The sequence below is a fragment of the Ictalurus punctatus genome, chromosome 9 (genome assembly GCF_001660625.3).
Source record: "Ictalurus punctatus breed USDA103 chromosome 9, Coco_2.0, whole genome shotgun sequence".
Taxonomy (NCBI): Eukaryota; Metazoa; Chordata; class Actinopteri; order Siluriformes; family Ictaluridae; genus Ictalurus; species Ictalurus punctatus.
The window spans coordinates 7,567,267-7,591,864 of record NC_030424.2 but is presented as its reverse complement, the minus strand read 5'-3'; the positions used below and the strand labels follow the sequence as shown (position 1 = coordinate 7,591,864).

The following is a 24,598-nucleotide window of genomic DNA, read 5'->3' as shown; positions in this document are numbered from 1 at the left end:
TCTTGAGAGGTAATAGGTACAAAGCAGGTATAAAGTCCCATGACAGACAGTTTTGTGCTTATTTCCATGAGAAACTGGGATTTGGGGATTAGGCACACTTTGGCAGGGATCTGTCCGAGTGAAAATTCAAGTAGTGTATGAGCCTTGTCTGTGAGCACTTGTGTAGGGTGCACACTGCTAAGTCCACCAAACAACTGATCGCAAGTCATGAAGTATTAGTGGGCCTGTGGTTCTGCAATTTTGAAAGTGTGCACTAGGCTTAAGAGACTTCTGTTGAAACACAGCAACTATTCAGAGTAGTACAAATGCAGCAAAATGGCTATTATTCTGTTCACAAACAATGCACTAAAAATTTACTTACAAGAATTAAATTAGTGGTTATCTATCTTATGAGGAAACCAGCTTGTGTATCAGGGGACCAATGAGACCAGCAAGAATAATGAAAACAAACTGAGGAGCCATACCCAGGATAACTAAATCTGAATTTAGCCCTGAGTAAAGAATGTCATCTCAGAATTGACTGCTTATATAACTCGCAGTTCCCTCCAAAAGTATTGGAATGGCAAGACCAATTCTTTTGTTTATGCTATACACTGAAGATATGTGGGTTTGAGATGAAAAGATGAATGAGAGACAAATCAAAATTTCAGATTTTATCAAAAATGCTGGAACATGTGATGCGTTTCCTGGTGCCCAGGGCATGTAATGTTATACAATGAATCTGTGAACATATCCTGTTGGATCAAACATGAAGGCCAGTGATGGCAGTGTGATAGTGTAGAGAATGCTTTCCTAGCCCCTCATACCCACTGAAGAATATGAAGCCTGAACCATGATGCCTATACCACTTATATGGTGGTGTACCTAATAAATTGGAGACTCAGTATGAAGAGAAAACTCAAGGATAAATCATAATGACTACATCTTAGGAATTTACAAATACCCAAATACTATATCATATCTGCCATTTGAGGCTGATAATTTATTAAAAATAAATAAATAAATAAATAAATTACCTTGCTCATGCTGATGTCCACCATGGGTTCTTTAAGTCGTACAGTGGCCTTCCCCTCTTGTACAAAGCATGTGAAAAACTTCTCTATATTCTCCTTCAGCTTTAAGTTTAAAAAGCAACAAAGACAGCAAGTCAGTGGCATTCTGTGTATAAAATCAAGCCTTTCTTACCAATCAAAAGTGAGCATTCAACAGCACTGTGGTATAAAAGAATTTTGCCAAATTTCCATAACAGCAGCTCTTACTGTAGTGCTAACTGTAATTCAACTCATATTTATTAATGCCGTGATGCCAATGCATTATTGTTTGAATAGTAAAAACTTGGAGCACTTTTGATGCTCTATATAATCAAAGGCTAATAACTAATATACACACACATATACATACACACACATACATACACACAGTTTGTTGGTATGGTTACATTTTCTGCAAGGAGACATTAATGCAAGGAGTCTCCACTGTCAATACTTTATAACAGACATTAAGGTCTCAAGTCTTCAGGACAGAGGACTTAAATTCAAGAGAACATAAGAGGATATGGAGAGAACGACTGTTTATAGTTGCTATAACAAATATACCACAACTAAACTGTCATGCAGACATTCCACAACATGTATCAATAAACAGATAAAAAAGCATTATGTGTCATTCATAAATAAATAACTGTAATTGATGGCAAATTGCTGTGAATAAAACACTTCACGATGTGCTGTTATTGTAAAATAATCTTCCAGGTGGTAACAGTAACTCCACTACATTTGAGGCCAAGTCATACCACCCCATCGTTGATGAACATCACAGCCCCAAGTGTTGTACAGCTTATTTATCCATTTAAGCGTTTTATCAGCCTTTCAGGTATTGGTTGACAAACTGTTCTGACCCTGATGGTTCAGTAACATCTATCTGCACTTTTTGGGGTGCCCTTATTGAAACTGCACCACATATTTTTGGGGGATTTTCCTTTTACACAATTATTCTGGGTTGATTTTTGAGAGTTTATTAACCGAAATTTGCTTTTGGGTTTCTTATTGTTGTTTAGGGATGTGTTGCTTGGTTTCTGTAACATGAGCAAAACAAAAAAGAAGCATGTTTTTTTTTTTTTTTTTTTGGGGGGGGGGGGGGGGGGGGGCCGGGGTAATTACAGCAATTTAGATTTATGACAGACAGATTGACGGCGACAGACAGGAAGTAAGTAACGTCTAACCCAAAAGGAGGTCACTTGCCTTATACTTGGTTCCAGCTCTGTCTTTTGCTGTGCATATCAGTAAATAGACACTAGCCCGCTGTGTCTTTTTATCCACATGGTTCCCGATAGACAGCACGGCCCTGGATCCTCTGCCTTTGTTTTTGACACCGAATGTGGGCAGCATCCGATTTACAACTTCAACGTCGCAATGCAACTTCATCGCGGCGAAACAAGCCACACCCACTCACTTGCGCCGTGCTGGACGTAACAATGGTAATTTTAACGGGGAATTTAACGAGTTAATTAGCCAGTTACCTCGCTAGCTAACCCTTTGCTATAAAGTGACTAGTTAATGCTAGCCTGCCCGCCCGTCACGTACATGCCACTGAAGGAAAGTTGGAATATCGCACAAATTAGCTACTTACAAAATATGTCTCTAATATTAGGCAACCAAAATAACATTACAAGCCGGTATATAAACATGAATATTACATTCGATGGCTGATCTTCGAAGTATTTAAAGTTTAGCTTTAGACTGAATTAGCTTATGTTAGCTTACAACACCACAAAACCAGGCAATGTTATGAATCCACAATGCTAACTACACTGTTCAAATGAATGTGGATATCATTTTTCTAGCAACCTGACTGGTTTAGCTACATCCTCAGTATGTTTCTCACTAACCATATAATAACTAACGTGACCGAACCAGCTGCTTGAGGGTTTATTTGAAAGGCAACTCTCCCGCGCCGAACTAAGTTTATATGCACATGCGCATATCCGCTTTGCTACGTCAATAACACTACCATACTAAATAGTATGAGAAAATAGTACGCACCAGTATCCGGACATACTATTTAGTAAGTAAGTGCTCGACGTTAACCGTAACGTTTCTCATTTTGACCTTATCATTATGGCGGCTCAATGTTGTCTGAAGTCACTTCCTCTAAAAGGCCTGAAATAACTGGCCTTAAAGTACAGTCTGCTGAGCAAAATCAGTCAAAGCAGATTCATTTATTCGCGTGAGTATTACCACGTTAATCGTATTTTTGAGCCACGATGATAGCTTAACTTGTGTACGGGTTTCTACCTGTTAAACAACAGGTACGTAGTTTTGAATTATTTCTTTCTTTATGCACGTTAAGTTGTTTATGCGTCTCATTTGAGATAATGAAGTCGCGATATAAATACTGACTAATGACCCTGTGTTAACATTTTACGTAAAAATATGTCGTCTAAATTATAGTGGCATTACCCAGTATAGGTTCTCACCCCCGGTCCTGTGCGTTTTCCCTGATCTAAAACACCCGGATAACTCTCTAGCTAATGAACAGTCCTTCCTGAGCTGAAGTGGGAGTGTTGGTGCAGGGAAAACTAAACTGTGCAGGAGAGGTGGTACTCCAGGAAGCTATGGCCTCCGTTTATTGGTGGTGACGTGACATGGGAAAGCGGAAACATGCATAAAACATACTTTTTGATCGTTCTTTTAGTTAGATAAGGATGGCAGACCAGGACGGTGACGGCAATCTCCAGGACGTCCGAGAAGAGTTGGATGAATCTGAGGATGAAGAAGAGGGTGATGAAGAGAGGAATGTTGGGTGGCATGAGCAGGAAGAGCTGGACTGGTCTGAGGATGATGGGTCTGATTTAGAGTCCATCTCAGACACTCCAGCAGAACGCAGTGGTCACATCGCAGTGGTTGACAGAAACTGCATATATGTCTGGGGAGGATATAAGGTGAACACAGAAAATTGATGTGCTAATTTTATATAAAGTTTATGATCATTACTGGAAATAAAGACAAACCTCTCTCTTTTTTTGATTAATCAGAATGCTGAAGCACCTGGGTTCTTTGACTTGTACTTACCAAGGCATGAAATTTGGATCTACAACATGGAAACTGGAAGATGGTACATTTTTGATAGATTAAATACTTGTACATCGATGATAAAATACATAAGATTTTATGCGATAGAATTTGGAGCACAGATTTACATGCACAAATATATAGTCTATGTAATGTACTAAAACAAATAAGAAATGTCATTACAGTTTATCACATGTATATTTACAGGAGAAGGCAGATGTCAGGAGGAGATCTCCCTAACCCAATGTCGGGCAGCTGCGGTGTATGTGTGGAAGGCATTCTGTATCTCTTTGGAGGCCATCATGCTAGAGGAAATACTAATTTGGTAAGATTATTTCCCCAGAGACCACAACATGTCATGAAAGACGATCAAAGATTTGATCATAACGTTAGCTTGTTAACTGCTAAAAGAATGCTTGCTTATCTCTTCTAATTTGGCATTCTGCCACAAACGTTGTGATTTAGTCATCATCACTGTAAGCTTTTTGAAAAGGGGAGGGGGAGTTATTTTCAAGTATTTCCTGAAGACTTTGGTTAGATGTTTCAGGTGTGTTTAATTAGTGGTGGAGGTAAACTCTGCAGGACAGTGCAGTGGCCCTCAGGACTGGAATTGCCCATTCCTGGTTTAAAAGCTAATTTCACAATTTTCAGTGGCCTCTTCCAGTATATTGCCTGGTATTGTGTAAACAAAACATTATGAATTTGCTTTGGGGCTCTGATGGACCAGGTTTGGAGAGGGTGGATTTTAAATGTAATATATTTACTTTTATATACAGATTATTTCAGAAGTTACTTCTGTATTATTGTGGTGGGATTTCAGGTCCCAGTATCAAATATCAAGTAAGATGTAAACTTCCATTGATGAAGTTAATGTTGATAGTAAATGTTTGAAAATGACCATGGGAAACAGAGTCCAAGGTATAAAAATATGGAGTTTGTCACCAACCAAACAGTAACCAGTTTTGAAACCTAAATAAAATAAATAAATAAATAAATGATATATATATATATATATATATATATATATATATATATATATATATATATATATATATATATATATATATATATATATATATATATATATATATATATATTTTTTATATATATATATATATATATATATATATATATATATATATATATATATATATATATGATATCATCAAACAAGCCAATAAATAAATAGGGTCAGGGTCCTGTGCCCCAGTAGTGATAACTCTAAAAATGCCCCTTGTTTGTGTGTGCTGGAATTTTATGAATACATGTGGCTTGAGTTTGATATTGCATGAGAATGATAGTAAAATTATTTTTCTTATAACAGAAATTGTGTGTTGATTGCAATAATTGTACCACAGCACAGATATGAATATTTAGAACTGTAACATAAATGATAGGTTTATAATAATGCGTTCATTGTAATACTATTGGAAATTCCCCTGGGGTGAGCAGGCACAAACCACTTGCCACAGGTAAGGCCATGGCTAGGGCATGTTTTAAAAGGTCACAGGTCACAGTGTTGTGAAAAAGTATTTATCTCATACTAAATAGTTTAGATCTTCAAATGAAATACAACATAAAACAAAGGCAACCTGAGTAAACACAATACATTTTTTCTTTTTTTATTGAAGTAATTTTTTTTTTTTATCAAACACCTGTCACCAGTGTGAAAAACTAATTGCCCCCTTAAACTTAAAATCTGTTTGTGCCACCTTTAGCAGCAATAGCAACCAAACACTTCCGATAACTGGAGATCAGTATTTCACTTATTTCTAGGACTAGGACTTACTCCTATGCCTCGGATCATTGTCTTGCTGCATAATCCATTTGCAATTGAGTTTCAATTTATGGACTGAAGATAGGACATTCTCCTTTAGGATTTTCTGGTATAGAGCAGAATTCATGTTTCCCTCAATTATTGCAAGTTACCCAGTCCCTGAAGCAGCAAATCATCCCTGCACCATCTCACTTCCACCACTATGCTTGACCGTAGGTATCATGTTCTTTTTGTGGAATTCTGTGTTGGTTTATGCCAGATGTAACAAGACCCCTGTCTTCCAAACAGTTCCAACTTCGACTCCTCAATCCACAGAACAGAAAGGTGGGCTTTAGCAAAATTCAGACAAGCCTTAATGTTCTTCTGGGTTAGCAGTGGTTTTTCACCTTGCCACTCTTCCATGGATGCCATTTTTGCCCATGTCTTTCTGATAGTGGAGTCATGAACAGTGGCATTTATTGATGCAAGAGAAGCCTGTAGTTCCTTTGATGTTGTCCTTAGTTCTTTTGTGACAAAATGGATGAGCCATTGCTGTGCTCTTGGAGGAATTTTAGCAGGTCGGCCACTTCTGCGAAGGTTCACTAAAGTGCAGAGTTTTTACATTTGGAGATAATGACTCTCACTGTGGTTCTTTGGAGTCCCAGAGCCTTTGAAATAGCTTTGTAATCCCTAAAAAATAGCTTTTGTATTTCAATCACCTTCCTCCTCATCATTTCTGGAATTTCTTTAAATTTTGGCATAGCATGTTACTGGGTAAAATCTTTTAAACCTCAATTCAATAACATAAAATTTTATTTGTATAGCACTTTTTACAATAGACATTGTCTCAAAGCAGCTTTACAGAAACATATAAACACCGGATACAGATTTTAAATGTGTGAATTTATCCCAATTGACCTAGCCGGTGGCGAAGGTAGCGAGGAAAAACTCCCAAAGATGTTAAGAGGAAGAAACCTTGAGAGGAACCAGACTCAGAAGGGAACCCATCCTCATATTGGTAACAACGGATAGTGTAAAAGTAAAGGAAAGTTCATTATGGTTTAATATGAAGTCTGTTTGTTGAACTAGTATTCTGTTCAAAGGAGACCTGAGTACAAAACTGCATGTTGTAAATTGCAGTCCCGGGGCCTTGGAAGCAACCGTAGTCCCAGCAACCACAGTGAGAATGTCCATGTGGAATTGGAGTAGATGAGAGCTCCATCCAGAGGTAGGGCATCCGAATGGATCAGGCAGATCCGGAGAGCAGAAAGGTTCAGGATCTCTATTATCTCCATAAAATCGTGTGTGGCTTGAGAGAAGGAAAGAGGGAGAGATTAAGACTGTGCTTTGCATAACAGAAAGTCTATTCATGGTAAGCTTGAGTAAACAAGTACGTTTTAAGCCTAGACTTAAACACTGAGACTGTGTCTGAGACCCGAACACTAATTGGAAGACTGTTCCATAACTGTGGGGCTTTGTAAGAGAAAGCTCTTTCCCCTGCTGTAGCCTTCACTATTCGAAGTGCCATCAAATAGCCTGCACCTTTTGATCTAAGTAGGTGTGGCGGATCTCTAGAAAACCAAAAGTTTGTTTAGATACTGTGGCGTGAGACCACAGTCAATAAGTCAATGATAGTATTTTGTAATTAATGAGTGATTTCACTGGGAGCCAATGCAGTGTGGATAAGATCGGGGTGACGTGGTCGTATCTTCTGGTTCTAGTTAGGACTCTAGCAGCTGCATTCTGGACTAACTGGAGTTTGTTTATGCACCTACTGGAACATCCAGACAGTAAAGCATTACAGTAATCTAGTCTAGAGGTGACGAAGGCATGAACTAATATTTGTGCATCATGTAGTGACAATATTTCTGAGATGAAAGAAGGCTATCCTAGTAATATTATCTACATGAGCATCAAATGAAAGACTGGAGTCAATAATTACTCCAAGGTCTTTTACTGCTGCACATGACGAAACGGAAAGTCCATCCAGAGTTACTATGAGATCAGAAAACTTACTTCAAGCTACAGGTGGTCCTAGTACAAGTACTTCTGTCTTGTCAGAATTAAGTAAGAGGAAGTTAATAAGCATCCAACGTCTAATGTCTTTTACATATTCCTCAACTTTATTAAGCTGCTGTCTGTCATCTGGCTTTGCTGAAACATACAGCTGTGTATCATCAGCATAACAGTGGAAGCTAATTCCATGTTTCCGAAACAACTTCATGCTGTTGGAAAAGATCTATTTAAGTGTTGATTTGATTGAACAGGGTTTGCAGTAATCAGGCCTGGTTGTGTCTAGTCCAGCTTAACCCCATTATGAATGCAGTGTCATAGATTTGTGAATTAGTAACTACGGGGGCAAATACATTTTGACACAGGCCTAGATGGTATTTGATAACTTTTTTTTTACTACAATAAATAATATCATCATTTAAAAACTGTATTTTGTGTTTACTGAGGTTGTCTTTGTTCTATCTTAGATTTTGTTTTACTTTCTGAAACAATTTAATGGTAGCATATCTCATAGCACTGTATGTTAAGAAAATTTAGCAGTTTAGCAAAACGATTTGGATCTGTTAATTTAGGTTGATTTCTAACCTTGCCTTGATGAGAAAGGACACAATTTAACAAACACAGCAGTAAATGTTGGTAGGTGAGTTTGCTTTTCAATGAATACAATGCTTCAAGGTTTTGGATAGTTACATGCTGTACCAAAATTGACATAAGCCTAATCAATTCAGGCTGTACCCAGATACCACCTTCAAAATGTTTGTAATGCTCCTGCAGAGTCAAATACTTTTTCACAGCACTGTATTTTGTTACTGTGGACTGCCATATTGATCAAGGACTGTTTGGGGTTAAAATGTGCTTTACTTGAATGCGTAAAGATGTAATCACCATCATTTTCATCTTCATCTTTATCATCAACTTCATCCTCTGTAACACATTCCATCTGTTCAGACTCATTAAGTTCAATACAGAGCAGCTATCTATATCACTCTGTGATTATTGACTCTCCTGTGTTTTAATGGACACACCAATGGACACACCCTGCGCTCCTTCCTGGATTTCATATGGTGTTGAAATCCAGGAAGCTGTTTTGATGAATGGAGTGAACAGATGTCTGACACGTCAGAGAAAGCCTCCTGGTTATCTTCAGCAGATTTAGATTCCATGAGAACTGTAAGCCTGCAGGTTTACCACAACCACATACTTCAGCCACCTATCTGGAACCAAGAGGTGCAGCCTCCATGGATCCACCACTGTCCCAGTTACCATCAGAAGAATTAAGGAAATTGATTGAATTCAGGCCCCCTGATTGGACTCCAGCCACAGTTTACCTATTATCCACCACAAATGTCCACTGCAAACTCTAGCCTTATACCACCTAAACGTAAAGAACCTTAATATATGTTCATCCCATATAGTAACTCCTTCCTTTCCAGATTTCAGAAATGGTTGGATAAAACTATCCGAGCTGCAGTGAATGCATGCACAGTCGTGTACAACGCAGGCCTCGTGTCTGGGAATACAAGCAAGTACAAAGTGGCACGCTACGTTCTATCCAACGCACAGTAAAAGCCCCTAAACTCAGGTAAAGGGAGCGGGTTGAGTCTCATCTCCAGCTTAATGACTCCTGACTCGTGGCAGGGACTGAGGACAGTCAGTGCCTTCGGAGGCAAATCCACCACCACGGTGAGAGCTGACTCTTATCTGGCTAACAAGCTGAATACTTTCTATGTGCACTTCGAGGTTAACTGTGCTAGCACTAGTCTGCTGAAAGGTGTTACAGAAGGACGCGACTCTGTTAGCGATGAGAGTGTGATCCCAGTCTCTGAAGACGAGTTTCAGAGGGCTCTCAAGCGTGTGAACATCAGGAAAGTGACTGGCCCCGACACCGTTTCCGGCCATGTACTGAGATCCTGCGCTGATCAGCTAGCTGGTTTGTTCACTTCTGTCTTCAACAAGTCTAAGTGTGTGGTCCTGACCTGCTTTAAAAAATATGTAGTTATTCCTGTGCCAAATTACAATAAGCCCTCTTGCCTAAATGACTATCATCCTGTAGTCTTAACATTGCTTGTCATGAAGGTTTTTCAGAGGCTTATCAAAAACTCCATCTGCTCCTGCATCCCTGACACTAGGTTCTGGACTTCCTCACAGCCAGAACCCAGGTGGTAAGAGTGGGCCAGTTTAACTCCAACACCATCCCCCTGAACACCAGGGCCCCACAAGGTTGTGTCCTGAGCCCCCTGCTCTACTCTTTCTACACACGACCGTGTCCTCTCACAGCTCCACTTCTCTCGTCAAGTTTGCTGATGGATTATGGACCTCATCTCCAACAACGACGAGGCGGCCTACCTTGACGAAATGGAGAAACTTGTTGCTTTGTGCCAGGCTAACATTCTCTATCTGAACATCAGTAAACCCAAAGAGCTAGCTGTGGACTTCAGGAAGAGTGGAACTATACACCACTTGAGATCGGCAGGACCCCCGGGGAGATAGCAAGCAACTTCAGGTACCTTGGAGTACACATCTCTAAAGACCTGACCTGGACTTATCACATGCAAGCTCAGGTAAAGGTGAAAGCCAGGTTGTACCATCTGAGACTGCTGAGGAAATTCAGGGTCTCCCCAGCGATCATGGGGCTATAGAAAGTTTACTAACTCAGTGCATCTTGGTGAGGTACGGAAACTGCTTAATCCAGGAACGCAAAGCCCTGCAGAGTGCGCTTAGCTGAGTGCGTCTCTGCTCTCTCCTCTATGCATAACATCTACACAAGGCAATGCAGTACAAGCACTGCTAAAATCATCAGGGACTCCACCCACCGGTAACTGTTTGTTGAGCCTGCTGCAATCAGGCAAGCACTTCCCTGGTCTAATGGCTAAAACTGAGAAGCTCAGGGAGAGCTTCTTCCCTCAGGCCATCAAACTCCTCAACATGTCCTCCATACAAATCCCTTAGAACTCCACAAATACTTGTGCAATCTAAGCATTCGAAAAGGCATGTTAAAGAATATCTCCAATCAGACAAAAACAACACAGATTCGGTCATTGTCCTTTTATCTGGACAACTGTTTGCAGTCCTTGAGCAACACAACCCAATCTAAATGAATTATTATGAGGATAAGAGAGATTCTTACTGCTGTTGACTTTGATGCGACAATGGGCAGGTCCTTTCATCACCTGAGCCATCCTTCAAATTATGGTTGAAAAGGAGAAAATAGGATGACTCACTCCTTCTAGATTCCCTGCAGCAACTGTGGCTTCAGTGGGAGAGATAGCTACCCTCACTACACCAAATACGATTTCTTAGGTGGTATGGATCATTTAGTGATAAACAGACACAATCATTTCACAATCATATCATCTGAACAAGCCTATGGATCTGTAGCATATATGAAAACAGAAAGCACTCGGGGAGATATTCATATATACTTTCTTATGGCCAAGAGTGGCTATAAGGTAAACCATATTCATTCTAATTAGAATTGCTTGCTGCTGTATCTGGGGAGCAATTAACAAAACTCATTTGGACTAAATTACCTGTGAAAATAGATCAAACAATCCTATGGATTGACTTCATAGTAGTGTTAATTTTGTCACAAATTTTTTAATTTAGTCTTTTTTTTTTTATCCTGTCCAACTCAGTCTCTCTCCCCTTCAAACTCTCCTTTCTTTTTCTTGCCTTTTTTCAACAAAAATAAGAGTGTCAGCATAAAAAAAACCTAAAAATAAAATAAAGCAGCACAGTCAAAGCCCATAGTGGCTTGAGAATCTGCATAAATGACAGCTAAACATTTTACAAACATTACATATCTCTATGTAACTATTAACCAAGATTCTATTTGTAATAAACATGTAGGCTAAAATAATTGTGGATATAATACTTAGCAAGCTATCATCATGAAAATAAATTAAGATGAATAAGCGCGTTCAAAATTAAACTTGATCATTTCGGGTATGTGCATGCAGCTTTACTATATCAAAGTTTCTACTATTGTATTTATTAAATTAACTGCTTCTGTTAAGTTTTTTGTCTCTGTTAAGACTCCATTAAGACGTTTATTTACCTGAGGTGGTCTGATTGGTCCTGTGAGGATGTGTGCTGATAGAGAAGCATTCCCATTGGCTGCAGCTTGTAGGTATTATAGCCAATCATGAAAGTAAACCTTGCACAACCACATGCAGAATATCCCCGCTACGTTTTTGTGTGGAACTCGCTTTTGGAGGGGGGACAAACAAACGGTGTCTAATATTTTGTCTCCCCTTTTTTTGTAGATGAAAATAGAGATTTTGATAAAGGTTTTATTTTTTTTTTTTGACTACATTTTTTCTTTTTCATGAACAATATTGCATGTTGATATAGTTAGTGTTTTAATGGTGTCATGGAAAAAAAGGTCGTCGACAAAGTTTTTTCGTCATCGTTAACAAACTGAACACCACTCCATAATAGTGCTACGTTGGATGAAATCAGAGTCCTGCTGCTACAAGCCCTTTGTGTTCAATCATTCAACAGAAATCTTGGAGCACACTACACTAGAGGACTGGTGTTCTGTAGGTTTGAAAAGCAATCCTGCAGATGACATAACTAGAGGTCTTAGTCTAGCTAGGTCTCTGATTGTTTCCTCCAGATGGAATTATGATCCTGCTTTCAGAAATTGCAAGACCTATAGCCAAGTATGCCTCTTTATCCTGAAAATGCAACCAAATTAGTAATAAGAAAACAATTGTGTTGTAATACAATAACCGGTTACCAAACACCGGATTTCAATAAATATTCCAGTTGGACTGATCTTGTTGAGGAACATATCAGTCTTTGTTCTCCACAGTCACAGACCTCACTAAGAGAGAGCTGGAAGCAATCCTGTTATCCCAGGCTCAAACTGAAAGATTTCCTGAGGAGATGAAAGTCCTCAAAGCCAATCAGCCGATTTGACACTCCAGCTGACTTTCTACTTTAGCACGACTGAGCATGACTCCCATATTATCCTGACAGTTGAACAATGCTGAACCAGACATCATCCATCCGGTAGTTTTAGACCCCAGCCATTCCTTAACCAAGCTTCTGATTAAACATTATCACACAGCCTTATTTCACTCTGGTCCTGAAAGACTGCTTGCAGAACTCTGTAGTTATCATTGGATCCTATGTGGATGACAAGCAGGAACACCATTGGTGTGGTGTCAAAGTGTCAAACCACATGATGCATTCACAATGACTTTTTTAATGGCACTTCGAGGATTTATTGCCAGAAGAGGGTGTCCTTATGAGCTTTTAGTCTGATCAAAGAACAAATTTCAAAGGATGAAATAAAGAACTGACTGAGTCTTTTGAAGCCCTCTGTCCTACTCTGAAGGCACAAATGGCTAAACAGCATATAAATGTTAATTTTAAACCTCCTAACGCTCCTCATTTCTGTGGAATATGGGAAAGGGAAATCAGGTCCATCAAAGAAACATTGCATATCATCCTAGCCAACAAGTCAGTGACTTGGGGTGGCTATTGTAAATTCCCTGGGTAGAACACATAGAAAATGCAAATATCATGAATCATTGCCACAGGAAAGGGAATGGCTAAGGGTTTAAAAGGTCACAGGCAGCCATTGTGTTACTGTGCTCTGCCATATGGACTGAGGACTGTTTGGGGTTCAATTGTGCTTTACTTGAATACATAAGTATATAATAACCATCATCATTTTCATCTTTATTGTCAACCTAATGCTCTGTACCACATTCCATTTGTTCAGCACCAATAAGTTAAATACAGATTAACTATCTATATCTCTGTGTGTTTGATTCTCCTGTGTTTTAATGGACACACAATCATGATAGCTTGCCTCTCACACCCTGCTCTCCAACAACTATTCTTCAAATACGTTATCGTTCATATAACAGCTAATTCACAGCCACTTGAACAGTACATCCACATAATATACTGATTTTAAAAATGTCTTATTATATGGCAATCAAAATTATGTGATCCTTCATAGGATTATGTTTTCTGTTAGGAGACATGTATTTAACATTTATGGATGGAGTCTTGGGTGTTTCCCGACACAGACATAAGTTCCTGTTATCATTTATGTTCTAGTAGCTTCAGTCATTTGAAAAAAATTGTACACCCCATGGAAATTGTTGTTTTTTGGACAGGTAAAAATTTGACCCTATTTGAAACAGTGCCTATTAATAAAGATGTTACACTATCAAAAGACACATAAAATTGACATTTTGTAGTAATTTTCACAATTTTAATCGGAAAAAAAGCGCTTTGAGAAGCTGCTTTTAAAGGCACTTTATAAAATAAAGTTTATTATTATTATTGTTATTAAAAACAACAGATCAGTCACATGGAAAAGGTATGTACTCCCCTGCATTTATCACACTTTCAAATCCATAACATTAGAATGAGGTGTTCAAGATTGGGTGCCAGTGATTAGAAACTGCTTAGGGAGTGCAGGTGGAGTCTGTCTTATTTATATTCCTCTCATATCTTTTGTCTGGTGTTCCATTTGTTATTGAGGTGTGTGGTGTCATCATGACAAGATCTAAAGAGTTCTGTAAGGCCTTCAGAAAAAAGGTTGTGGATGCCTATGAGTCGGCAAGGGATTTAAAAAGCTCTCCAAATTATTTTAAATACATCATTCCACTGTAAAGAAAATAATCTACAAATGGTGCAGATTTCGATCGACTGTCAATTTGTCCAGGACTGGTCGTCCCAGCAAATTCAGCCCAAGAGCAGACCATCTGATGCAAAAAGAAGTCTCCAAGAACCACAAAATTGAATCATAGGATCTGATATTAAGTCCTGCAACTGTTGGTGTCACCTCATATCAACTATGAAGCACGGTGGTGGAAATGGTATGATGGGCTTTGCTGCCTCAGGGACTGGACAGCTTGCATTTGTTGATTTCTATGAATTCTGCATCATATCAAAGAGTTATTGAAGATGATGTGATGCCGTCTGTGCAAATTGAAGTTGAACCGAAAGTGGACCTTTCAACAGGATAATGATCTTAAGCACACTAGCAAATCCACCAAGGAATGGCTTAAAAAGAAGAAATGGATGGTTATGGAATCGCCTAGTCAAAGCCCAGATTTTAATCCCATTGAAATGTTGTGGGGGGATTTGAAATGGGCAATACATGCAATAAAAACCTCAAACATCTTGCAATTGAAAGAATGGTCAAAAATTTCAGTAAGCTTGGTGGACAATTATGCAAATCGCCTACAATGAGTTATTTCTGCTAAAGGGGGTAATGTTAGCTTCTGAGGTCAAGGGTGTACTTACTTTTTCCACAGAAGAGTATCACATCTATTGATATTTCTGTTGAATAAATAATTGAAAAAGCTAAATTTACTTGTGGTTTTGTTCAAGTATATCAACTTAATTTATAGGCACTGTTTCCAAGATGATCAAATGTTTGCTTGTCCAAACATGTAAAAAAAGCTAACAATTTCCAAGGGGTGTACTTATTTTTTCACATGACTGTATATAAAGTCTTTTCCTCAGCAGTCTATCTTTTTTTCCTCTCTCTCTTAAAGTGTGGGGAAGCAACTGTGAACAGTTAAAAAGCATGAAGTGTCATTCATATAAACAAAAAAAAATTGTCAGCAAATTGCTGTGGTATAAGAAGACTATATACAAATTCTGATATACTGTTTTTATCTGTTATTTATATCTGTTTTTGAATTTGAATATACAAATTCAAAAACTCAAATATTTAATTTGTTTAGGCTATTTCTTTTGTTTATCTATACAATTGATGCTTCATTTGCAGTTAAAGGAATTCTTAAAGTCAGGGTTGCAGCAGTACCCTCAGAGCCCTACTTTCCCTGTCCTTACTATGTTGTTTTTCTTTCAGGAGTTTTGGGACACTAAAAAAAAAATAAAAAAAATTGTGTATTTACTGTGTATATAAAAGTATATAAAAGAGGAAATGTAAACACTTGCTTTTTGTAATGACCAAGACAAAGATTAGATTCTCTATATACTCTATATATTCACTATATAGGCAGTGAGATTAATCCTGATAGTGAACTACAGCACAGCGCAACCCAAATTTTAGTAAATATTCTTCTGCAAGTAGTTTGCAATAGCGTTTATATACTAAAATCCACCACCCTGCAACTTCCATAATAGGTGAGAAGGTTTCAATAGTTTTAAGTAATATAAGTTTTAGGTTTTAATTTAAGTTTTAAGTACTAATTTCAGAAATTCAGTGGTGGCAAAAATATTTTTTACAATCTGCTGGATGTTTTTGTGGTGCTTATATATGAAACAACAGAACATATCATTTCTTTCTTTTCATTGTATGCAGTGTCTTTGTGCCTTCATGGCACTGCTGATGTTGTATTGTCTAACATCACTGTTATACTTTTCAGGTTTATCGTCTGCCTCTGAGAGCTTCTTACTTGCATTGGGAGAGGATGAAGGACCTTAAGGGTTTGGCCCCCACATGTAAAGACAAACTAGGTTGTTGGGTGTATATGAACAGGTTAGCATTCATCATGGTTCTACATAGTGGGAATGGCATCATCTATGAACAGAGCAGGTCATGACCATAAAGTTTAGTGGGGCAGTACAACATTAATAATGACATAGCCTCCAAGCTTAATTTTGTTTGAGGCAATCATACCTGATTTTTTGCTATAGGTTACTATCTTGTGAAATTTTACTTTAACCCTGTAATAGGCAGTTGCGAGTTGACGACATAAAGCCATACACTGATCAGCCATAACATTAAAACCACTGACAGGTGACATGAGTAACATTACTTATCTTGTTACAATGGCACCTGTCAAGGCGTGGGATATATTAGGCAGTAATTTAACAGTCAGTTTTCTAAGTTCTGACTGAACCAGCGATAGGGTCATGGGTGCCCAAGGGCGCATTGATGTGTGTCTCGCTTACTTGGGGAAGAGATGGCACCAAGATTCACCATGGGAAGAAGACAAGCCAGCAGAGGCAGTGTGATGCTCTGTGCAATGTTCTGCTGGGAAACCTTGAGTTTTGGCTTTCAAGTGGATGTTACTTTGACACGTACCACCTACCTAAACGTTGTTGCAGACCAAGTACACCCCTTAATGGCCTCGGTATACCTTAATGACAATGGCCTCCTTCAGCAGGATAATGTGCCCTGCCACACTGCAAAAAAAATGTTCAGGAATGGTTTGAGGAATATGACAAAGAGTTAAAAGTGGTGATTTGGCCTCCAATTTCCCCAGATCTCAATACGATCAAGCATCTGTGGGATCTGCTGGACAAATACGTCTGATCAATGGACCTCGCAACTTACAGGACTTAAAGGATCTGCTGCTAACGTGTTGGTTCCAGATACTACAGCACACCTTCAAAGGTCTTGTGGAGTCCATGCCTCGATGGATCAGAGCTGTTTTGGCAGTACAAGGGGGACCTACACAATTTTAGGCAGGTGGTTTTAATGTTGTGGCTTATGACTATAATTATCGGTGTATCTTATTACAGTAAGCAATATATCTTACCATAGAAATGGTAAGATCATAAACACATTGTCTGCACCATTCACCTTTTTGTGGAAACTTATTCATTTAATTCCAATAATCTGCTATAAAACAAAATCTTGGTGATCACACAGTATTTTTAAACTTGCCCAGTCTTTATGAAGACTTTATGAAGATTAATATTTGCTGATGTAAATTCTGGAGCTCAACCCCACCTGCCGCTATTGATGAGCCTCTACTGACTATGAGAGGTTCACTCAAATACAGATGCTGCATCATTATCCTCTAACCACTTATGATTTCACTGGTCAGTTAATGATCAGGGCTTATCTTCTGATTTTATTATTGTTGCAAGTGAAATACAAATCTCAAATTCCATACCATGTACTATGACATGGATACATAAAATTACTGCTATAGAAAAGCTTTCCTTCTTGTGCAATGGATTTCTCCTAGCAAATTACTATCACATGTTTAATTAAAAAATATTCAAGAAGTCAAATACAGTTATGTGAAAAAACAAGTACATGGAAATTGTTCCCTTTTTTTAAATTACTAATATATATATATATATATATATATATATGGCAAACATTTGATACTCTTTGAAACAGTGCCTATTAATAAAGGTGTTACACTATCAAAAGACATAAGATTGACATTATTGTAGTCATTTTCATAATTTTAATTAAATAATAATAATAAAAAAACAACAACAGATCAGTCACATGGAAACAGTATGTATTCCCCTACGTTTATCACACCTTCAAATCCAGGTGTTCAAGATTGGGTGCCAGTGATTAGAACCTGCTTAGGGAGTGCAGGTGGAACCTGCATTATTATACCGCTCTCATATTTAGTGTCTGGTGTTCCCTTTGCTATTGAGGTGTATAGTGTCATCATGCCAAGATCTAATGAGTTCTGTAAGGCTTTCACAAAAAAGGTTGTGGATGCCTGATAGTCTCCAAATTATTTTAAATACAGCATTCCACTGTAAGGAAAATAATCCACAAATGGTGCAGCTTTCAAACGAGTTGTCCAGGACTTGTCCAAGAGCAGACCGTCAGATGCAAAAAGAAATATCCAAGAAACCCAAGATTTTATCACAGGATCGGCTAGCAAGTCTTCCAACAATCAGAAAGAGATTTCACAAATTTGACCTGCATGGGAGGCATGCCAAGAAAAAACCCAATGAGCAAAGACCAGGCCTTTTTGAATAATGTGCTCTGGACAGACGAATCAAAGACAGTTGTTTGGCCACAGTAGCACCATGTTTGGCGCAGATCAAAGACAGCTTTTCAGGAGAAACCCCTCATACCAACTGTGAAGCACGGTGGTGGAAATGTCATGGTTTGCAGTTGCTTCACTGCCTCAAGGACTGTACCGCTTGCATTCATTGATTCAGCTATTAATTCTGCATCATATCAAAGAGTTCTTGAAGATAATGTGACGCCATCTGTGCAAGTTGTAGTTGATCCAAAAGTGGACTTTTCAATAGGATAATGATCCTAAGCAGACTAGCAAATCCAACAAGGAATGGTTTAAAAAGAAGAAATGGATGGTTAAGGAATGGCCTAGTCAAAGCCCAGATTTTAATCCCATTGAAATGTTGTGGGTGGGATTTGTAACGGGTAATACATGCAAGAAAAACCTCAAACCTCTTGCAACTAAAAGAATATTGCACGGAAGATTGGTCAAAAAATTCAGCAAGCCTGGTGGACAATTGTGCAAAACAGCAGAAAAGTTATTTCTGCTAAAGGGGGCAATACTACCTATTGAGGCCAAGGGTGTACTTATTTTTTCCACAGAAGAATAACACATCTTTTGATATTTCTGTTGAATAATAATGAAAAAGCTACATTTCCTTGTGTTTTTTCAAGTATATCAACTTCATTTGTAGGCACTGTTTCCAAGATGATCAAATGTTTGCTTGTCCAAATATGTCAAAAAAAGCCAACACTTTCCAAGGGGTGTACTAATTTTTCACATGACTGTACACACCTTCCTGTAATGTCTGACAACATTGGAGACACTTGTAAATGATCTTGGTCCACTCCTTCATACAGAACATTTCAAGTGATATTTGTAGCTTTGTGTTTTAATTTAATTCAGACCACTGGTTCATATCTGACAAAGTCATCTTTATTTGTCACATATACATTACAGCATTGTAAAATTCTTTTCTTTACATATCCCAGCTTATTGGAAAGCTGGGGTCAGAGCATAGGGCTGGTGCCCCTGGAGCAGAGAGGGTTAAGGGCCTTGCTCAAATGCCCAACAGTGGCAGTTTGGTGGTATTGGGGCTTAAACCCCTGACCTTCTGATCAGTAGCGACATTCTGATCATGAGACCAATGAAAAACAACAATTTTGTGTTTCTTTAACCATTTTTGTGTTGAATTGGATGTTTTGGGTCAGTATTTTATTGAAAGCTCCATCTAAGTCCCTGGCAGCGGCAACTAGGCTTTGGGTTAAAATATTCTGGTATTTAGCAGAATTCATGATGCCATTAATTGATTGATCATTCAATTTACAGTGGGTGTGATTTCATAGTAACAGGAACTTATAACATCTGTATAAAATTTGGATAGCTTGATCCTATGAAATTTATTCGAACTGTTCCTTGTAATCACAGGCTGGTGTATTTTGGGGGCTATGGCTATGAGGCAGAAGCAGACCATCGAGGAACGTTTGAATTAGATGAAAATTCGCTTATGGTAGGCAGCCAACCTATTTTTAAGTGTTACTTTAAAAGAAGAAAGAATAGTGAAAGGCTTAAAATGTGATTCTCTAACAGGGTAACCACCAAGGACGGGGCTGGAACAATCATGTTCACATTCTTAACCTTGAAACGTCATCCTGGAGTCAACCCATTACAAAGGTAATAAGCATTTATTTCTGTCTGGCTGATGGTGTGTTGTCATTGGAATTCTTTTGCATGGGCTTGAAATGAGAGTTTGACTGTTTGAAGGATGAATCCATTTTTACTCTCCTTTTCTTGTTGTCTTTTTGAACGAGGTTTATAAATCACAATCGTTGATTCATTTGCATGCTACACAGGGAAATGCTCCGACACCACGCGCAGCCCATGCTTGTGCTACTATGGGAAACAGAGGTTATGTTTTTGGAGGTCGATATATGGTGGGTATCTAAACACTAAAATCTGTGAGAATAATTATATTCAATTTATTTTTGCATTAATAAAGAGCATATTTCTCAACAGGATCATCGGCTAAATGACCTCTACTATATTAACATGGACACCTGGGAATGGACTGAAATGTGAGCTGGCACATATAATAAATCTCTGGACTTCATTATTACAGACCAAATGTGGTTATGTACAGTGCTGTGAAAAAGTATTTGCTTTCTTCTGTTTTTGTGTATCTCTCCTACTAAATAGTTTTAGACTTTCAAATGAAATGCAACATAAAACAAAGGCAACCTGAGTAAGCACACAATACAGTGTTTGTTTGTTTTTTACTGAAGCAAAAAAAGTTATCTAACCCCGGTCAACAATGTGAAAAACTAATTGCCCCCTTAAACTTAAAATCTGGTTGTGCCACCTTTAGAAGCAGTAACTGCAACCAAACACTTACAATAACTGGAAGTCAGGCTTTCACAGTGCTGTGGTGGAATTTTGGCCCTCATTTCTTTGCAGAACTGCTTTAGTTTGGCAGAACTGCTTTAGTTTGGCCACACTGGAGGGTTTTAGAGCATGAACTGCCAGTTTAAGGTCCTGCCACAACATCTCAATTGGTTCTCAAAAGTCAGGACTTTGACTAGGCTACTTCAAAACTTTTTATTTATTTTTGGTTTTTTTTTTAAAGTCATTCAGAGGTGGATTTACTCCAATGCTTTGTATCATTGTCTTGCTGCATAATCCAGTTGTGCTTGAGTTTCAACTTACAGAGTGAATACCAGACAGTCTCCTTTAGGATTTTCTGGCAGAGAGGAGAATTCATGTTCCCTCAATTATTGCAAGTTGTCCAGTATCTGGAAAAATCTCTGTACACAAGGGACAAGGGTGAAAATCAATATTGCATGCCCATGATCTTCAGGACCTCAGGTGGAACTGTATTAAAAACAGGAATGGTTCTGTAATGGAAATCACTGCATGGGCTCACCCCTCCAGAACTCATTGTCTGTGAACACAGTTCTCCGTACCATCCACAAATGCTGGTTAAAACTCTATCATGCAAAGAAGAAGCCACATGTGAACATACATGATCCAGAAACTCCGCCATCTTCTAAGGGCCAAAGCTCATTTAAAATGGACTGAGGCAAAGTGGAAAACTGTTCTGTGGTCAGATGAATCAAAATTTTAAATTCTTTTTAGAAACCATGGACGCCGCATCCTCTAAACTAAAGAGGAGAGGGAGCATTCGGCATTTTATAAGCACTCAGTTCAAAAGCCTGCATCTCTGATGGTATAGGGGTGCGTTAGTGTCTGTGGAATAGGCGGCTTGCACATCTGGAAAGGTACCATCAATGCTGAAAGTTATACACAGGTTTTAGAGCAACATACAGTATCTCACAAAAGTGAGTACACCCCTCACATTTTTGTAAATATTTGATTATATCTTTTAAATGTGACAACATTGAAGAAATGACGCTACAATGTAAAGTAGTGAGTGTACAGCTTGTGTAACAGTGTAAATTTGATATGTTCTATTATGAATAACATATTGTTTTATGAGATTAGCAAATCATTGCATTGTTTTTATTGACATTTTACACAACATCCCAACTGTTTTGGAATTGGGGTTGTATTTCAATCACCTTCTTCCTCATTATTTCTGGAATTTCTTTCAACTCTGGCATTGTGTGTTACTGGGTGACCTTTTAACCAAATTCATGCTGTTCTTGAAGTGAGTGAACAGGGCTGGCTGTAATCCTCCCTGGTTGTGTCTAGTCCAGCTGAATGCCAGTTTCATAGATTTGTGGAAGTAGTAACTATAGGTGCAAATACATTTGCACATAGGCCCAATTGGTATTGAATAACATTTTTGGTTTAGAAATATCTTCTGTAGCATTATCTTTTAAAAACTGTGTTTTGTGTTTACTCAGGTTGCCTTTGTTTTAATTTCTGAAACAGTTTAGTTCGAGATGTACACAAAAACAGAAGAAATCAGGTTGGGGCAAATACTTTTTCATAGCACTGTACTTGTGTGAGCCAAATTCAGTTTGCACTTATTTTAGGTCAGTACCTCAGCATGGCCCAGTTGGCCGCTCATGGCACTCTTTCATACCGGTGTCATCAGATCACATCTTCCTGTTCGGTGGCTTCACAACTAATCGAGAAACATTAAGTGAGTAATACAAGACACTCCAGATATCAGGTATTGATTTGCCAAATTTCAAAGTGGTTTATTTGAGGGCTTGTCTCATTTAGGTGATGCCTGGCTGTACTGTGAAACCACAAACGAGTGGAAGCAGCTTAAACACAACCACAAGAAAAGTCCAAGGTGTGGGTCCCTCTAGTATATTTATTTGACAGTTAATTAAATTTAAAATCAATCACTATATATGTTACATTCTTTTAATGTGTGCATTTGTGTGTGTGTCTGGAGGAAGACTTTGGCACACCGCATGCTTAGGTCTAGATGGAGAAGTGTTTGTATTTGGGGGCTGTGCTAATAATCTTCTCTCAAATCAGCAAGCAGTGAGTATAGAGATTTTGTCTCCCAAGTCACCCGTGTGCATGCATTTGCATTTTGCTTCAGCTAACAACTTTATTTACATGCAAGACCTTTTTTTTGTAAAATGAAAATAGCTAAATGGCTAAACATTAAAATGGCAATCACTGATAAATGAACATGAATGAAAACAGACATCCATTTTGTTGTGTGCAGAAGGATTTTGGAATGATGTGTTCTCAGTATTTTGCTTTAGCTTAATGCCATTATTAGGACTGAAGTTGGTACTGGTTGCAATAATTGCCTTGTATTTTATCATGCCTATGATGTTAATCAAAAGCTAATTTAGGACCATAATAGACAGTATTATGTGGGATAACTTGTGTACAAGCCATAAACAAACCAATACTTTCATACTGTAATTTCAGTGTTTAAAATAAAACACCTAATATATAAAAGATGCTCAGTGACTACATTAAAAGATTCAGCACGAACAATTAAAACTGAATCTATGTCTTTGAGAACATGGGACTTGGTTAAAGGTTACTCATGGTGTCTGTGTGTCTGTCTTTAACATTGTGTTAAATTTGTTTTTCATTTCAAAATGAAAATGGGGAAACGAGGAGCTTTTGTTGGCACACACAAATAAGAAATTAACATTTCTATAAATAAAAATGTGGTTTTTAAAAAATTGTTTCTACTTCTTTCATCACACAAAGTCTAGATATCAAATAGTCATGAATTTTAAAAAGAAAAAGAAAAATGCATACTAAAGTGAACAGACTCAACCTGGAAGTACAAGTAGGCTGTTCTCTTGTTAAGATTAAATGATTCTTAAGGCATCTGAAAAAATCAGAATGGTTTTCAAGGTGCTGCAATTTCAGTCTCCTGTACTATTACTCTTTCAAATTTTAGAAAGCATATAGTGATCCGAATTAGCAATACATGAGACACCTATGTAATCTTTAATCTGTACTTCTTGCTACTTGCTACCCAGTAATTGCTGAGGCACACCTTTTTGTAATATTTATTGATTTAAAGCCAAAAATTGTTTTGAAAACCTTGTCTGCATATTATTTTCTATTTCGCACATGGACTCTCAATGGCAAATCTTGTTTTTGTCTCATCAACAGTCCCATAGCAATGAGCTACTCATTTTCACAGTTCAGCCAAAGTCCCTGCTTAGGTAAGTGTCTAGCACAGGCTATTACATAATTCCAATATATTATTGCTCTGTGGCCAGAGGTGTTGCTTTTGTGTGTGTGTTTATGCATAGGTGCTGTACAGAGGTTGTTGTGCAACACAGACATCAGCTTGAGAGCATGTTTGACTGCTTGCCCAAACATCTCCTACACAGCCTCCAGCAGAGATTCAGTTCATCCACTTAGCTTACTGAAATGTGAATGTATGAGGTTCTAAGAGCAATAATGGGAATCTGTGGCACAGCTCCAGTGCTCCTGTGCTTAACCACAAAGAGGCTTGTTTGAGAAGAATGCTCAGACACAGATGCTGTTTGGAGGGATTAAAGGCCCCTTCTATTCCAAAATCAAAGATTGTATTGTAGTTGTTTGGTAAAACTTGTACATTCAAAATAAAATGTATGATTTTACATGGTTTATTGGAGCTGCCATATAAAGAGCTGTATCACTCCTGA

At 38.2% G+C, this 24,598-nt stretch overlaps 2 protein-coding genes across 6 annotated transcripts in view; one reads left to right on the top strand and one right to left on the bottom strand.

The window, feature by feature from the left end:
- lrr1 (leucine rich repeat protein 1) overlaps nucleotides 1-2,423 on the bottom strand; it is a 6,540-nt gene extending 4,117 nt beyond the window's left edge. The window contains exons 1-2 of the mRNA XM_017475890.2: nucleotides 2,241-2,423; nucleotides 1,017-1,115 (exon numbers count right to left, since the gene is read on the bottom strand). Coding sequence (XP_017331379.1) covers nucleotides 1,017-1,115; nucleotides 2,241-2,423 — 282 coding nt within the window. The remainder of the gene's footprint in view (nucleotides 1-1,016; nucleotides 1,116-2,240) is intronic.
- On the top strand, nucleotides 2,339-24,598 carry klhdc2 (kelch domain containing 2). 5 transcript variants are annotated; one of them, XM_017475883.3, is made up of 14 exons: nucleotides 2,339-2,476; nucleotides 3,694-3,940; nucleotides 4,034-4,113; nucleotides 4,278-4,395; nucleotides 16,209-16,321; nucleotides 19,941-20,022; nucleotides 20,103-20,186; nucleotides 20,324-20,446; nucleotides 20,529-20,587; nucleotides 22,508-22,617; nucleotides 22,701-22,773; nucleotides 22,883-22,970; nucleotides 24,078-24,130; nucleotides 24,221-24,598. In XM_017475883.3, the coding sequence occupies exons 2-14, from the start codon at nucleotides 3,704-3,706 to the stop codon at nucleotides 24,330-24,332; spliced, it is 1,332 nt and encodes a 443-aa protein (XP_017331372.1). In that variant the 5' UTR covers nucleotides 2,339-2,476; nucleotides 3,694-3,703; the 3' UTR covers nucleotides 24,333-24,598. The 5 variants fall into 5 exon arrangements, 4 of the variants coding, with proteins under 4 accessions (XP_017331372.1, XP_017331374.1, XP_017331371.1 ...); XR_001813565.2 differs by lacking the exon at nucleotides 2,339-2,476 and adding an exon at nucleotides 3,093-3,225 and having other exon boundaries at nucleotides 22,879-22,970; nucleotides 24,221-24,385; XM_017475885.2 differs by lacking the exon at nucleotides 2,339-2,476 and adding an exon at nucleotides 3,093-3,225 and having other exon boundaries at nucleotides 20,366-20,446.

Excerpts from the sequence above, each read along its gene's own strand:
- klhdc2 (XM_017475883.3), top strand. The coding sequence starts at position 3,704 with ATGGCAGACCAGGACGGTGACGGCAATCTCCAGGACGTCCGAGAAGAG. Across the intron at positions 4,114-4,277 it reads AACATGGAAACTGGAAGATG|GAGAAGGCAGATGTCAGGAG; the intron begins GTACATTTTTGA and ends GTATATTTACAG. Across the intron at positions 20,187-20,323 it reads GGAGTCAACCCATTACAAAG|GTTTATAAATCACAATCGTT; the intron begins GTAATAAGCATT and ends TTTTTGAACGAG.